The sequence below is a fragment of the Seriola aureovittata genome, chromosome 7, assembly GCF_021018895.1.
Source record: "Seriola aureovittata isolate HTS-2021-v1 ecotype China chromosome 7, ASM2101889v1, whole genome shotgun sequence".
In the NCBI taxonomy this organism is placed as follows: domain Eukaryota; kingdom Metazoa; phylum Chordata; class Actinopteri; order Carangiformes; family Carangidae; genus Seriola; species Seriola aureovittata.
Window position 1 is genome coordinate 20,465,754 of NC_079370.1, and position 17,387 is coordinate 20,483,140.

General features: G+C 42.1%; 1 protein-coding gene and 1 long non-coding RNA gene across 2 annotated transcripts in view; both read left to right on the forward strand.

Moving 5' to 3' along the window:
• Window positions 1-1,434, forward strand: part of LOC130172794 (uncharacterized) — a 64,075-nt gene extending 62,641 nt beyond the window's left edge. Inside the window, exon 4 of the long non-coding RNA XR_008828332.1 lies at window positions 1-1,434. This exon is cut by the window's left edge and continues 2,306 nt beyond it. This is a non-coding gene — a long non-coding RNA (uncharacterized LOC130172794).
• A 233-nt stretch (window positions 1,435-1,667) lies between these two features.
• On the forward strand, window positions 1,668-16,323 carry ctnnb1 (catenin (cadherin-associated protein), beta 1). The gene is made up of 17 exons (XM_056379924.1): window positions 1,668-1,812; window positions 8,572-8,622; window positions 9,403-9,630; window positions 9,734-9,987; window positions 10,086-10,324; window positions 10,625-10,826; window positions 10,929-11,073; window positions 11,269-11,372; window positions 11,535-11,669; window positions 11,920-12,123; window positions 12,586-12,744; window positions 12,886-13,005; window positions 13,316-13,466; window positions 13,753-13,874; window positions 14,039-14,099; window positions 14,933-15,183; window positions 15,529-16,323. The coding sequence occupies exons 2-16, from the start codon at window positions 8,610-8,612 to the stop codon at window positions 15,145-15,147; spliced, it is 2,352 nt and encodes a 783-aa protein (XP_056235899.1). The 5' UTR covers window positions 1,668-1,812; window positions 8,572-8,609; the 3' UTR covers window positions 15,148-15,183; window positions 15,529-16,323.
• The last annotated feature ends 1,064 nt before the right edge of the window (window positions 16,324-17,387 follow it).

The following is a 17,387-nucleotide window of genomic DNA, read 5'->3' on the forward strand; positions in this document are numbered from 1 at the left end:
TGCAATCTAATGATACAGGGTGGATGTGCTTGCATGTTGTTTTTACTGGCTGTGTTGATATAATTCCTGTATATGTTCTACCCAGGGACTGCTGCTCTGGCTGTTTTGAATTAGAGTTTAGCTTTCAGTAACCTATTCCACCCACATGCTATAAATAAAGGTTAATGAAATAGCCTGTAGGCAGATGACAAGAGAGGATTTTACCTTTGTTTGCCTGTGACATTGTTACCTGTAGAATGAAGGGATAGTGTGAAGGCAGCACATTACCTGCTCTCCACCTTTTATAACACGGAGATTAAGGGACCGAACACTGGCTAGAGGACTTGTAATACATATTTAAATTTCCTACGTGGTCTATCCACTAACTTACTACTGAGCCAAATAGAAAGTCATCTGAAAATTAATAGCCACAACTCTGTGATCTTAGAATAAAAGGGAGATCACACTATTCACTTAAAGGACCTCGGCTATGGCCATAGATCACTAATAATTTTAATGACTGAATCTGCTTTCTAATGGAGTCAGGAAATATGATTAATCTAAGTCTACAATATTTTGAAGAAATAATCCCTTTAGCAATGTACGCATTGTTTGATCAATTAAGTCTGTAATACAATTAATTGCCTGAACTCAGATTTCCTCCCAGTCAAACTATGAAAACAGAAGTAATGAATCACTTCTTTGAAATATTTCCCTAACGTGTGAGATTTGCTTTAATTCCCAAACACAAATGTATTCCAGTAATCAATAGCTCTCCAGGAATCACTGACAATCAGTGACTCACAAAATCATCACAAGATGCTCCAACCTGCTGAGTGACTTCTGCTTTGTTGCCTGTAGGCCTAATCACACACTTTTGTCAAGGTAAGCTTGCACCCAATGAAGTGCCTGCTGAACTTACACAACAAGTTTTTAAGGTCCAACAGAACAATAGTTTGTGAACACAACAAGCTAGCTCTCGAGACCACTGACATTTGACATTGACAGACATTCAGTGTTTATTGATTGACTGACTATGTAATGGGAAAAAAGTCCTTGATGGATTTTTTTTGTTTGCCATGTTTATGGTTGTTTTTCTATCTCTTTCTTTCTTTTTTAGCCAATTGAGTAGGCTAGTAAATGAATGTAGTTCTACTGAACACAGATTAATGTATTGAACTGACTTTCCATTACCGTGTTTATTACTAACATTGTGAACTATTTGAACTTGGTTATTATAGGTTATTTATTTGCTCTGATTTGGCAGGGGGCCACTGAGGATAAACACTGAAACTTGCGCTGTCTCACTTGCAATAGGTGAAGGTGTTACTGTGTACAGGTGAACGATTTTTTTCAATCCATGATGTTTAATTTGGGGAAAGGAATCGGTTTCCGCTTTTCTAGTCCGCCGGATCTTCATTCAATTGTGTATTCATACTCATGCTGTAGACTGTGATTTTTGGTTTGCTTTACAATATTAAATCAACTAAAACTCACAACCGAGCCGTGCAGCCTTTATGGTAGGTGATGTATATACTGATATGCGAAAGGGTGATAAAAATGAAATATTTATTTGATTTTTGTTTCTACTTTATTTGAGCGCACCGCAGGATATGTGATGACTGGAGGTGCTCTCCGGTCTATATAAATGCGCCGCCATCTTACATTTCCCAGTCTCTGCTGTTCGGGCAAAGTTAATATCGACTGACTGCGGAGGGAGTGGACGAGGGCTCCCCGCTGACGCTCGTCTTCACATTTTCCTCGACTTTTTCCATTTCTAAGTGGTTTTTACTCCCCAGGATCCGAGTGGACGGAGTTGCTGTGTTGACAAGGGTAGGCTTCAACATTCAAACTATCGGCTCCACTCAGTTTCTCCCTCTTTTCTTTTCGGGCTCTCCCTGAATGCAAGCAGGAATGGAGACGGGTTGTTGTGTGGGGCCGGTCGGGGATGCTGCTGCCGCAGCTAGCGAGCCAGCTGCTTTCACGGCAGATATTTGGGATCAGCCAGACACCGCCTTATGGGAACATACATATTTTTACTGATGGGATTCATTGACTTTATGGTGCCACTGTACTGCGTTGTTTAATACAGACAGTAGTCGTTAACAATAGGTAGATGAATGCGATGGTTGGCAGTGCTTGCCAGTTTATTGGGAAACGTTAATCGGGATTTGGGAGTAAACGCGGATTTTGTGTCCTCGGTCGTTTGAATAGTTACCGTTAGCTAACGATAGCCAAGGTTAGTTAGCCCAACCGCTGTTAGCCCGGTTGTGCCGCGGGACTATTCTAACTCGTGTTTGCTCCACTTGAGTTTCGCCTTTTGCTCGGTTGTTTTTGCAGCTGGTTTTAGCTTAACAGACACATAACTTAACACGGGGAGAAGATACACGCGTGTGAAGCTCGGTGTATTGTGGCCATGTGTATAGCTTTGTGTTTGAAAACGCTCGTTAATTATCGTTAGCCAAGTTAAGAAAAACTGGTGAAGTGGGATTAACCTTAACGCAAACATTTCTTCCAAAGTTGGAACTTCATAAAACTCAAAACTGCTCCAAACTTTCACGTTAAATGGAGCTCGTTGATGGCAGAATCGCTGTGAACGTATATTAAGGGTTTATGTTTAAGTTACTTTTAGGTTAAGTGTCCGTGAGAGTGTTTTCCATTCGTCCTTTTAAACAAAGACCGACAAATTCCTCCCAGCCGCTGAGCTTTGGGAGGAAGACGAGGAGGAGCCAGAGTGTGAAATTTGAGTCAGTGGTGTTGGAGCAAGAAAGTCAGGGGCAGCCAGCAGCTGTGGAGAAGAAGGGATGCATTACACCATTGTTTGTATGATTGTTTGGATACTGTGTGTTGATCTGTTTTCTTACATTGCGTGTTTACGTTTTCGCCTGATGCCCTTGCACAGCCAGATGTGCGCGTGTGTGTGTGTGTCTGTGTGTGTGTGTGTGTCTGTGTGTGTGTCTGTGTGTGTGTGTGTCTGCCTGCTGGAGAGAGGGACAGGCGGCTCACTCCGCAGAAAAGTTGGATAGCTCGCTGCTCCTCGCCGATACAGAGAACAAATGGTGTGATGGCTTCTGTTTGTTTGCTGTGGTTTAATGGCGCAGGACGACGCAGTGGTGGTGTGTTAAGTTTGGAGATAATTTTTAGACGTCATTGATCATGTTTTGGTTGCATCGGAAATAACGATTAGAAAGAGATGGGGAGATTACACGGCAGCTGGAGTATGTTGACATCTCATGCGGCGGCTCCAGATTGTTTTAGTTTCAGAAGCTCCGTAACTGAACTAGTTTATTTTAAATAAGGACACGATTGAGGGGTCGAGTTTTTAACACAATTCTTGTACTAATATCACCAGTTTGTGGTATTTTCATGCCTCAGAAATCACCTCATCGTATTTGACTCTTGGTTTGGTTTTTAATGATTTAACATATTTAGTTTATCCTGCGGTCCGTCGGTGAAATCCCCGCTCTGATTACACAATGGAACAAAAACTGACTAAACCTCTGATCTTGTCAGCGAAATTTTCTTCAACAGCGTATTCAGATATTTGAGACGGAAGCGTGGGCTATATCCGAGACCGGTAGTGGTATGTTTTGAAGTAATCCACTTGCAAGAAGACTGTTACCGTGAACCTTTCCAGTGTCATAGCCATTAACTAATGCTGTAATTTTTCTCGTGTTCCTGACCCCACCTTAGTGTCCGCATTTAAATTGTGATTTGTAAACAACTAGCAGGTCAGGGGCAGATATTTAAATGTAAATGACAACAGTGATGGCCATTTAGATTGTCCAAAAATGCATTTCTGATTAAAATCACTAATGTCTTTATGGGGAGGAGGAAAAGCTTAATCACGTTGTTGTAATAAATGTTCAGTTTAGCGTCTACTGGTGATAAGATTCCAAGTAATTGACTTATTTTGGTGAATATATCTTCAGAGATTTCTATCTGCTGTTTGCACCACTCTCATTCGATTCAATCTTATCTTTCAATCTGAAAAAGATTGACAATTATTAATTAGAAGAAGGGAAAAGTCGTCCTAATGTGGAAGTTGTGTGGATGTTTCCAGGGGCTCCTGTTTCTCCATGGGCTTCCAACATTTTGCAGTTGAGGCACAGACCAAACACTGCAGCGGCTGCAGGCATTGAGCTCATTGTATTGTTGGCAGCCAGCAGTGAGTGCTGCTGACCCTGCACATTACGTGGCTAACACTGAAGCCTGTGGCAGCTCCTGTCTCTCTGCTTGTGCCGATAATACAGCTTGTTTGGGTCATCAACTTATATGGATGTGTTGAACCCACTGTTTTTTGTTACTTCAGAGAAAATGGGCTGTGCAGGTGGGGTTTGGCTTTTATTAAGTCATGTTCTCAAAGAATGTTATTCTTTAATTCCAGGACTGTATATTACCTCCTAACAAATTAATTTTGCATAAATTATTTAAATGTAGTAGCATGCTGGGAAGATAAAATTAAGCTCCTGAGTTCTGCAGGCTAAATGAGTGAAATGCAATTAAAGAAAGTGTTTCATACTGTGATTTTTTTTTTTTTTTTTTTAAATGACAATATAATACTGTCCTCTTCACACAAAGTAAATATTGAGGCTCACCTGGATTCATTTTGTGACAGTCTGGCTCAGATTTGCTGACAGAATGGCTGTTTTTTCTTTTCAAAAAGCGGAAATAGGATTTTGTCATTTAGATATGCTTAGCTGTTGCAAATTTCAGCAATGAATGAACCTTTCTATGATTGGTTTATTTAAAGTTTACACAAATTAAAAATGAAAGGAGAGAGACAATGCTCACAGGGTAGCAATGTAGCAGTGGCATTTTTTTGTTGTGTGTTACTGCATCTGCCATTTATTTTTTTCCCCTCAGCTTGAAGGTGTTTAGGAATGCAACATTTCCCTCATAGCTTACAGATTTCTTTCACGCTTGCTTAGCTAGCTGCTGATGTTTTCAGATAATTGGTTAAACTCTAAAGGCATATTAGACTTTGCTGGTGTCACAGTGAGCCTGTAATTACCTGCAGGTCATGTTTTATTTTATTTTGTGGAAATTAAAATGAAGTTGCCTCATGATAGTTATCAATCATCTGGTTTAGTGCCTGATCTTGATTGAGATGCCCTCTGGGCAATTCAGCAAGAGCTTAGTTCGAAGAGTCGAGATTGCCACCACATGTGTGAAAGAAATCAAGTCTTTTGCAGAACAGTTACCGGCTTGGTAATCTTTTTCTAGATTTTTACGTATTTATTCTAATTTTATGCCTTTGTGTACTGTCAAGATCCTAACTGTGCCACGTCCAGCTCTGTCTGAGTGTCGTGTATTTGTGCCCTTGTCTGTTCTGAGGTAGTGGTTAAACAAACCAACCTCCCAACAGAAATAGTTCTGTTGTTTTCATCTTGATGTTCTGTTATGGGCTCATGTTTGTCATTGACAGTTTAATAAAGTCTGGCTCCCTATTTGAACAGCATGTTTTTCCTTACTGTATTCAGGGTGGTGTAACAGATTGAAGTACACTATGCCTGGCCATCCAGTTCTGCACTGGAACAGTAAGCCTGTCATTTTAAGTGTTGACTCGGGACAGTGCTGCTGCGGTTACACTTCAGTTCATATAGCTTCGAGTGTATGTGCCTGCGCCATTTACATTCACATTTGTGTGTGTGTGTAAGAAGATGAGATACCAGTGTCCTGGATCTATCCAAGCATGTGTGACTTCCCTCTTCGCCTCAGCTCCCCTTTGGTGCATATACATCAATTGATCCCACTTATACTGCACAAGACAACCATCCGACTCTGTGACTGCTGTGTGTCACTCATTAGTCATCTGGTTTCAGTTATATGGCTTTAGCTGGACCAGGCACGGCTCTACATATTGGATTTCACATCTGGCTTCAAAGAAACCTCTCGTTGAGATTTTTGTGGTTGGGCTGCCAGCCTGATATCTAGGAACTCTTATTGTAATGACTTTTTTTTTGTTAACGCTCAGAGTCTGACTTTAGAGTAAGGCTGCCATTTGTGCCTCTCAATTGGAGACCAGGCTTTTCTTGTTTAGCCATCAAAAAAAACTATCATCGGCTTAGTTTCCAAAGCCAGATGTAAAGGACCACATTTTCCACCAGTATGAATGATAAATGGTTCCACTGTGTGCTTTGATTGTATGTTTGATTTTTTTAAAAATTTTTTTATGCTGCCTTGTACAGGACATATGGCTCCCATTAGGACAGGGCTAGGTTATGTGAGGGCAGGCCTGCAAAGCTCTGGAGGATGGCGTGTGAACAGTGAATTTCACTTGGTGCGCTTGTGGTTAGAAGCAGCAGTTTTGGAGCCTGACTCAAGATTGCGTTTTAATGACACAGCTGAGCTGGGTGGTGTGGGTGTGAGCGGAGGGAAGTAATTCAGAGTAGTAGTTTAGCTGTCCTTGGGCGTATTTGCATATTGGCAGCTATTTAATGTCACAAACTCCTACACATTTGGTGCTCATTTCAGACTAATTTTTTTACCACTATGTGCCAGACTTCTGTGTTTTTCTGTATGTCCGCTTCCTTTGGTGGGCCTTTAAGTCTTCTCTTTGGGCTTTATCATATTCATTTCTATCAGTTAAAGTCTTGTTTTGGACAACTTAGAGTGTCAAGCGTTTTGAAGGCAGGTCACCAAATCACCAAGAATAAACAATTAAACCTGCAATGCTAAATTTGTGGGCTGTTTGTAAGGTATTTGTGAGCATAAGCTCCGTAAGAAGAGTGTGTTAAGTCCTTGGCAGGCACTTACACACCCAGTCGCTTTTCTCAAATGGTTACCAACATTCAGAAACTATATTCCCTGAAATAGCTGTCAAATGTACAATCTAATGTACAACAGAGATTTTATTTTCCTATTTGATACAACTGGGTGACTACAAGCTTTATCCCATTTAGCTATTCGTCTGTTTGCTGTTGTCTGCTAAATGCACAGTGCAAGCCACACTGTGTGCCACTTAACCTTTTGCCACAAAGGTTTAATATAGAAAAAACAGCACTCAGTATTGTTTTGATATGGGAAGAGACCTGTGATGTGTCTCAACTGAAACAATCAAGTTGATCACATCACTTAATATTCAGACTGAGTGTGATAGTTGAGTCTGAAATTCAGGGTTTGGATGTAGATTGTCTCGTCAGTGTGTGAAACAACTGGTAGCTCACATATCACTCAGATATTGTTGACTTCAACATTGTTGGGCATTACTTTCTCAAAAGTGCTTATATTTAGTTGTGAGCATGACAGATTTATCAACTTATGGCAAATTTTCCCAAATTGTTAATGATGTTTTGGATGACCCAATGATTCATCCAGCAAAGCCCTGAATTTCCTCTGTATGACTAGTGATTGGTTATTTCACTGCTACAGGTGATTGCTTGCATTGTGTTATGTTCTACTACACACTCCAAAATTCTGAAAGCCTCTCTGAATGATCATACAGAAAATCGAAATATCGAAATATTTCTCAGCCATTTTACATTTTCTTTTAGACACTAACATCAAAGTTGTCTATGTCACTAGCTACATCTGACCTTACAACAATAACACAGCTGCACACCTGTTGCATCAAGCGATGCAGCAGAAAGCTTCTGCTCTGAATGTGAATATACTAACTTTCAGTGGGGAGAACTGAAAAATAATCCTCCAAAAAGCTGTTTTTGTTGGATCAAAGTTGACTTTTTTTGTTACCTGCTTTCACACTATTAGACAAATATGGTACACAAGGTATACATTTGGTTACACTTTGAAATAATAACATAGAGCTTTGTACATTTTTGTGAACTGTAAATTATGTAGAAAAGCATAATGTGACATTCAGCTGTATGATTTTCACAGCAGGAAAACTGCATCTTGCCACGTGTCGGCTTTCTCTGGTTGGGTAGATCACTTAATGATTCATTTGTTGCCATACCCGTATTTTCCAACAGTGTGCCCTCTTTATTCTTACATGTCCAGACTCGCATATGTTGACTGAAAGGGATTTGGTTGACATTTTCCTGTAGTATTCATTTGGAATAACCACAGATGCTTTAGAAAGGAAGTTTGGGTCCACAGCCTCTGTTTCTGTCTCATTTTAGCTGAGATTTTCTTCTCTTGTTTTTGTGTGTTTCTGTCTTGTTTTTTTTCTGAATTAATCCCCTCTTGCCTGCTCACCTCTCTCCTGCCATTGCCAGTGTTTACTTTCCTGCAGAGTGTGGTTTCAGCTTCAAAGCCAGCACAGGAATGTGTATGCCCCCCTCCATCCCCCTGCCTCTTTTCTCTCCACTCAGTGCTCCACTTCCCCTGTCCTTCCTCACCTAAATAGTTGCTAGCTGCTAAACTTAATGGTGGCTTTGTGTGTGAGCTGCTGCTGTCTGCATGGCTGGAACAGGGGAGGAAATCCAAGAAAAGGGAGGTGGCAGGAAAGGAAAGAAGGCCCTGGAAAGTCACTTGTCTGGACTTCTGTGTTTCTTTTTAACAAACTGCTGCTAATTTCTAATGGCTGATGTTTGACTGAAAGTAAAGAGGACTGGCAGTGAGCAGGGTATAGGAAAGGTGAGATACTACTGAGTCATGTGGACTGATTGGGTTTTTTTTCTGTTTCAGATCAGGAAGCTGTGTCGGTCGCGGTTTGAGAAAGGAACATGGCTTCCCAGGGTGAGTTAAGTTTTCAGACACACAAACTCTTTCACCACCTTGCTCTCTGCAGCATCTGTGTCATCGTTTGTCTGCGTCTCTCTGTGAAACACACACACAAACTTTGCAGCAGTTCACAACTGCTTCCTCTCCTGGTGTAGATTTTTTTTCTCATTAGAACAAAGTGATGTTATTGATTTGAGTCTGAGAATTGGAGCATGTGTAAAGTCAAGTGCTCGAAGAGACTTTTACTGGTAAATTACATTTATCAAAGTATGAAAATGTGTGAAAAATAAAAGCATGGGAAGCAGGTTAGAAATCCGTTCAGTGCAGTGACTATAAAACACTGTTGATACAGTTGGTACCCGCTGCCCCTCGACCTGCATTCAGCGTTACCCTGAAATATTGCTGTAAGATAGGACAAGCACAGTTAAATTTCATGATGAAATCTGGAATCAGAAACTTGATTCACAGCTGATTAAACCTCTTGGCAATAATTGTGTAGGTGTTTTTGTATCTTTTATATCTGCTATGATAGTTCCTCGTTAAACCCTGCCAGCTCAAGTAAACAGATCTCACCACACTGTTCCTGAGACATTACAAAGCTGGCAATACCTGTTTTTCTTCATTGAGATCTTACTGTCATCTGCTGCAATGTTGACATGTTTTTCAAGATCAACAAATTGCATTTGTTCTTTTTTTTTTTTTTTTTTTTTACACTGCTACTGCAAAGTTAGTTAGGCTGACTTTGACAAATGTTTCATTTTGTTGATGCATATTTTTTTTTTTTTTTTCTTACAGCTGATCTGATGGAACTGGACATGGCCATGGAACCAGACCGTAAGGCAGCAGTCAGTCACTGGCAGCAACAGTCCTACCTGGATTCAGGCATCCATTCAGGAGCCACCACAACCGCTCCCTCACTCAGTGGGAAGGGCAACCCCGAGGAAGAGGATGTCGACAACAACCAGGTCATGTATGAGTGGGAGCAGGGCTTCAACCAGAACTTCTCCCAGGAACAAGTACAAGGTAATACCTTTTGTTTAATGTACATAAAATGTTGTACATGTACAGCCTAAATAGCAGCTTTAAACTCAATATTACAAAACAACCGTTCTCCTGTCTCCTCTAGACATCGATGGTCAGTATGCCATGACACGTGCCCAGCGAGTGCGTGCAGCGATGTTCCCAGAGACTCTTGAGGAAGGCATGCAGATCCCCTCTACACAGTATGATACAGCAAACCCAACCAACGTCCAGAGGCTGGCAGAGCCCTCGCAAATGCTCAAACACGCTGTGGTCAATCTGATCAATTATCAAGATGATGCTGAATTGGCAACCAGAGCCATACCAGAACTCACCAAACTACTCAATGACGAGGACCAGGTAGTTGTCCATGGAAATAGTGGCACAGAATTGGCTCTGAAAAGTTTTTTCTTTCCTACCTACCATCTTTCCACAACATTTCTGTTTGTCTGCTCCAGGTCGTAGTAAACAAAGCAGCAGTGATGGTCCACCAGCTTTCAAAGAAAGAAGCCTCTCGCCACGCCATCATGCGCTCCCCTCAGATGGTGTCTGCTATTGTCAGGACCATGCAGAACACAAATGATGTGGAGACGGCTCGCTGCACTGCAGGAACACTGCATAACCTTTCCCATCACAGAGAGGGTCTATTGGCCATCTTCAAGTCTGGAGGAATACCAGCTTTAGTTAAAATGCTTGGGTATGTGAAAGGAAGATGGAAAGGGAGTTGGTTTGGAGGGTTTTTCTTGGGTTTTTATTTATTTGATGTACTGTAGTTCACCAGTACAGGAAGCAGTGTGCTTTTCAAAAACATAAGGATTTTCCTAATCTTATTGGTAAATGGCTACCTTCCGACACAGTGGCATATCAATAGAGAAACATGAAAAAATTGAACTGTCTGTTAACATGGCAAATGGAGAGGACGTGGAGAGAAACCTAATTAAGGAATTTAGTTATTACCCAGTGGGACAGTAATCTAATAATACTCTCTGTTCTGCAGTTCACCAGTGGACTCTGTCCTGTTCTATGCCATCACCACCCTCCACAACCTCCTCCTGCACCAGGAAGGAGCCAAGATGGCTGTTCGTTTAGCTGGCGGTCTACAGAAAATGGTGGCTCTACTCAACAAGACCAATGTCAAGTTCCTGGCCATCACCACTGACTGTCTCCAGATACTGGCCTATGGCAACCAGGAAAGCAAAGTGAGTAGTGAGACAGAGTCTCTGTTTGATATTTCAAGGCGGCAGTACTCCATCTTGAGAGCATTAAAACCCCTAATGTTTTTGTCTGTTTTGTTTGTGTAGTTGATAATCCTGGCCAGTGGTGGCCCCCAGGCATTGGTCAACATCATGAGGACTTACACCTATGAGAAACTATTGTGGACCACAAGCCGAGTTCTCAAAGTGCTGTCAGTCTGCTCCAGTAACAAGCCCGCCATTGTAGAAGCTGGTATGTCTCATAAACATCCAAGTGTTAGTAATCTGAGCCTGAATATCAGTATATGTATAGTGTGTATTCATGAGTTGAGGTTCTTAGTTTTTGTGATGACAGCAAATGATCAAATAACAGTAAATGTATTGATTTGTCATTTTTCCGTGTGATGTGTTGTAAACAAACTCTTTCCATGTTTGTCCTTCTGTCCAGGAGGCATGCAGGCTCTGGGACTCCACCTGACAGACCCCAGCCAGAGACTCGTCCAGAACTGTCTCTGGACTCTCAGGAACTTATCAGACGCTGCCACCAAACAGGTGATGAGAACTGCCCCCTGTACTAGCACTGAAATTGTTTTTGTCAGTGAAAGATGGTTAGAAGTAGTTATATTTACTTGGTAGCCTCGGGAGCAGATGCAGAGACAGAAAATGTACTCATTATACCTTCCAGACTAACTTCACAACTGTTTCTCTCTCCAGGAGGGAATGGAGGGTCTGTTAGGAACTCTGGTCCAGTTGCTTGGCAGTGACGACATTAATGTGGTGACCTGTGCTGCTGGCATTCTGTCTAACCTGACCTGTAACAACTACAAGAACAAGATGATGGTCTGTCAGGTGAGTGCACACACACACACACACACACACACACACACACACACACACACACACACACACACACACACAGTTAATGAATAGTAGAATCTAAGGTGTGATTATTATGTCAATATAATCTTGTTTTATGTTCATAATTTTCAAGTTTTTCACACTTGAAATTAAATTAGTCAAATTTCTAATATTATCCTGACATTTAAAATCGACTGTCTGATGTAGCCCTTAATCTGTAACACTATTTGTCCCTCTGTAGGTTGGAGGTATTGAGGCATTAGTCCGTACAGTGCTTCGGGCAGGAGACAGAGAAGACATCACAGAGCCAGCTATTTGTGCCCTGCGTCACCTCACATCTCGACACCAGGACGCCGAGATGGCACAGAATGCTGTCAGACTGCACTATGGTCTGCCTGTGGTCGTCAAATTACTGCATCCGCCATCGCACTGGCCACTCATTAAGGTACACACACACTCTCGCACAGACTTACCAGCAGCACTCTGTATGAAAGAGCTGCTTTTCATACTGTCAGCAAGTCATTTGGCTGTTGTTTTAGTGGTATTTCCACTGAACCAGTTTACACTTGACCACACCTTGAAGCAAAAATAATGGGCCAAACCTGGCTTTAAAAGAAACGTATTGTCTATAAAGTGTAGCTGGCTACTAACCCATGTTGGCAGCTTATCTCCTCTGGGTCTCTGAGGATTGAATGTTTTGTTTTGCACTAAGAATGCACTGCCATACTGCTGTGAGTTGCTGAAACCTGCAACACCTCCACAAATCTTGGTTGTTGTGTGCATTGCATTTTAAAATATTGTACTTGATAACACAGCTTTAGACTGTGATCCCTGATCAGATGTAACAATAACTCCCTGAAGTTGACATTTAAAACACCCTTAAATAACATCTGTGTTCCTCCATCAGGCTACAGTTGGTCTGATCCGTAACCTGGCACTGTGCCCTGCAAACCATGCTCCACTGAGGGAGCAGGGAGCCATCCCCAGACTGGTTCAGCTGCTGGTCAGAGCACACCAAGACACACAGAGACGCACCAGCATGGGAGGCACACAGCAGCAGTTTGTGGTGAGACCACACATACACGTACATACGTATTACATTATCACCTGAGTTTGGCAATAGTACCCACCACTGTCTGCTCATCTTAAGACAGTTCTAAATGGCTTCCAACACTTAACATTACTAATTGAGTGTTTCTGCTTGTAGGAGGGAGTTCGTATGGAGGAAATTGTGGAGGGCTGCACAGGAGCGCTCCACATCCTGGCCAGAGATGTCCACAACAGAATAGTTATCAGAGGACTCAACACCATTCCACTCTTTGTACAGGTAAAATTCTATTTTGCTCTGTTCTTGTGCTTGTGTTGTCGTGCTGTAATCACACCAGCACATCTCAAAAAGTGAATATTTCAAATTTGATTATGATCAGATTTCAAGAATAATGATCTGTTAGTAATGTGATTACATCGTCTGGGGTATCTCTGGATTAAATAAGGAATGTACATCTCAATACGTGTCACATTGAGTTACAACAATTAAATGTTGAGTGTGTCCTCACATGCAACTTTATGGTCTGCTGCAGCAGAATAATGTGCAGGCTGAGTTTTTCTAAGCATCCTGTTTGTGTTTGTGTGTGCAGCTGTTGTATTCTCCCATTGAGAACATCCAGCGTGTTGCAGCAGGCGTCCTGTGTGAGCTGGCTCAGGACAAAGAGGCTGCTGAGGCCATTGAGGCTGAGGGAGCTACTGCCCCACTCACAGAGCTATTGCACAGCCGCAACGAAGGAGTTGGTATGTACAAAACGCTCATTTACATACTGCCAACATTCGCATAATAGCTGCTCTTGAGCTTCGCAGATGTTCAGAAAAGCCTGGCACTGTCACTTAGAAATAATTGTTTTTGTGATGTTTTCCAAGTGGGACTCTTTAGTGTGACATGGTCATTAATGTTGCGACTGTAATCATGGTAATACCAGGCATCTTACTTGTCTGTTCTGATAGCTGTATTATTGCTTTATTAATTTGACGCACCACAGAAAGGAGACTAATCTAAACCCCTCCCCCCGTCTTTCCTCAGCCACCTATGCTGCAGCAGTTTTGTTCCGAATGTCAGAGGACAAACCCCAAGATTACAAGAAACGCCTCTCTGTAGAACTCACCAGCTCGCTCTTCAGAACAGAACCAATGGCCTGGAACGAGGTATGATGCACTCAAAATCAGTGTTGTTTTTGAATTGCCAATCAGTACAAAATGCTCAGATACGCATTTACATTTTGATGTAAACTTGAGTGCCGAAATGCCTGTGGACTTATTAAAACTGTTCCCTGCTCATCTTCGTTTGTGTGTCTTGTTTTGCTCTGCAGACCGGAGACCTGGGTTTGGACATTGGAGCTCAAGGAGAGCCTCTGGGCTACAGACAGGAAGGTAAGTCATTTCTTCACCTCTGGCTGGCTGGGGGGCTCCCAGGAGTAACACAGGAGGGGACATGGTTGTCATGAGAGAGACGTTAGCTGATTTCTTCTATACTGATTGGGCATACAGTCATTGTCTTTTTGTTCTGGGTAATTCTGCTCCGTTAGCTTCTCTCAACCTCTGCTCCCTTAATAACATACACAACTAAATTTTGTCACAGTCCAATGACTGTGCTCCATCTGTCCCTAGCTATTACTGCCGATGACAGGATTGGCTGTGAAAGGTCATGATACACAGGCAATTTGAGACAGTGGTGAAGGGCAATAATGCTTTCAAGTTACAGATGGAGATTGATTTTATCCCTGCTGTCATTCAGAATAACACAGGTGGCTCCAAGAAATACAATACTGCTGCTTTTAGTTGTTGTCACAGTTGGCCATCTAAATGTTACCAGTGTACCAGGACCTTGGACTGTGTACTGATCAATAAGCTAAGGGGCGTGCGTTGGCTGTTGATTTTAATTTGCACTGCTCTCCATTCTTCCAGCAATAACTGCTTTAATTGGCTCCTAGCCAGCCAAATGGAGATGGATTTCTGTTGGTAGAAACAAACTCAGCACAGTGAACTAGGCCACGGGTTTAGCTAAAATCAGTTCAAAGTCTTTTACAGCTGTAGTTTGAACTGAGTTGACCAATAGTTTTGAGGCTGAACGGTGTGCTGTGTTGCTGTGTAGTGTTACGTTTGAATGATCATACTACTGTGTGACAGCTTGGTTTGTTAACATGCTTCTAACAACTGCTCTGCTTCCCCTGCCTCTCCTCCATCCACTCCTCCCTCACCCCCAGACCCAAGCTACCGTTCCTTCCATTCGGGGGGTTACGGAGGGGACACGATGGGCATGGAGCCCATGATGGACCATGATCTGGGTGGAGGCCACCACCCGGGCCAGGACTACCCCCCTGTAGAGGGGCTGCCTGACCTGGGACACGCCCAGGAACTGATAGAGGGCCTGCCACCCGGCGACTCCAACCAACTGGCCTGGTTTGACACCGACCTGTAAATACCAAGACCAACATTACACTACACTTTCTACTAGGTAAGGGTATCTTCACACTCAGTCTATAGCCTTGTGTTAGCTGAAATAAATGGTAGCCATTTCCTGGGCAAGATGAAAAAGTAGAAGCACAGCAGGGGTGTTTTCTGTCTGGATAAAATGGCTGAGGGGAGGGGAGAGTGGATTTACTCACTGAGGCTGCTGCATGGTCACATTGCTCCTAATTGCAAACTGTGTGATGTGGTGTGTGTGATGTTACTTGGTGTTTGATCTGTGTGTGTGGTCTTTACAAACGCCTGTGCTTAGTCTCCTTCCACTTACCTCCTATTTTTCTCCCTCATTCCTTTTTTTTTCTTTATTCCAATCATTTCTCTCCTCCCTTTGCAGCTGTATCATGTGATCTGGATGAACCTGCATTGTGATTCGCCCATATGGAGGAGGCGGGGTTTCAGAAAGTGCCTGAAGATGACTCAACAACAGCAAGCAGAGTTTCCTGTCTATGGGAACTCCATTGGGACAAACAAGATTTAAGTGCGGTTCTGTTCTGGTCTCTCAGCCTGACAGGGGGCTGACATCAAATCCTGACATGACACACGGATTTTGATCTTAACGATTGATTTTCAAAAACCCTTTTATGTATTTTGTTTTTCATTTTTACTTCTTTTGGTTGTTTTACTTTTTTATTCTATTTTCATTAAGTCTGTAATGGTACAAACTGATTCTAGTTTGATTTTTTTCATTATTCTGAATTATGATACTCATCTCTTGTTTTTGCAGTCCCGTGTATTTTAAGTCTCTGATAGTGTTGAGTTTTTTAGTGGTAATGCTCCATCCAAGTAAAGAATCTGATCACATTTTAAATGGTGTCCAAACACTAAAGTTAATCAGTTGAATTGTATTCTGATGATCAAGTGTAACATTGTGTAGCTTTTGTATAAAAACATGAATTGGAAATCATGGTCCAAATATCAAGCTATTTTCTTGCTTTAAAGGTGGACACTGATGTGTCTTTGCTGTTCCAAAGGGGGTGTAGCTGACCTAAGCTGGATGGGTGTGGCTGTGAAAGGATAGGGGTGGAGGAGGGCTTTTACTGGTCTGCTGTTACTAAGGGGTGGGGTAGTGGGAGGAGCTGGTTGCTGTAGCCTGCTGTGTTCTGAAACAATAAAATGGACTGTCATTTCACCTGGACGCCTCCACGTCTCATTTCGCCTACACCTTAAATCAAGGAGGGGACACACGTTACATAGCAAGACAACACATCGGTCGTTGGAAAATTCCAAAAGCTTTTTGCTGAATCTGACAGCTTTTAGCACATCTATAACAAAGATCATGGACTATGGTAGAGATACAATTAAGACCAAGTCGAATGAGTTTGACCAGTCTCAGAACCGCTGTTTCCTAACAGGCTTGTGGTACTGAGCTGTGTCTCAACTAAAAGGGTCTTTTGATCAGTAACCAGTCAGCCTGACGTACAACACAACATAATGGGTTAGGGTTACGCCTCTTGGTAAAACTAAAGTTCTCTGCTATAGGAAGGCAGAACTAGGGCATCAGACAGCAAAGTTAACAGATGCCCACAACAACACAGGCAGGACTTCAGTGTAACACATCAAACAACAGATCAGTAGCAAGGTGTGGAAAACCGATGAAACTGAAAATGTGTATCCACATCCATATGCAGCTTGGCAGGAAGCCAGTTCTGTTCACTATCTTCCTTGTAGGAGAATGTGTCCTAAATTTCAGTTAGTTTATCTTGGTGGATGATACTAGACAACTGAACAGTGACAGCTGTGTTTGCTGCAGCTTTAGTGAGATTAGTCAGATTTGCATATGAAATTAGAACCTGGAGTGAAGAACTAAAAGCCTGCCAGTGGTGACCATAACTGTGTCCAGGATTGTTGTTTTTGTTTTTTTTCAGAGGACGTGGTGGTGCATGGAGGACAGATGCTATGCCTAGTGTCACTCTTGACTCTCCCTGTCCTCATTCTTCCTCTTACTAACACATGCACATCTGTCTCTTTGCAGACAACCATTGTAATGGTACATTAAATTCCTCTGATGATGTCCAATTCCTGCTATTTATACAGTTTAACCAACCAGATATTTTACTGATCCTAAAATAACTTAGTTATTAGCCAAACCCAACAATGGCCTAATTTACATAGAAACAACGTTGAGATTTCTGTCAATTACCAATCTAAGATCCGACTTGTCATTTTAGAGAATTAATTCAGTCTTAAACTACG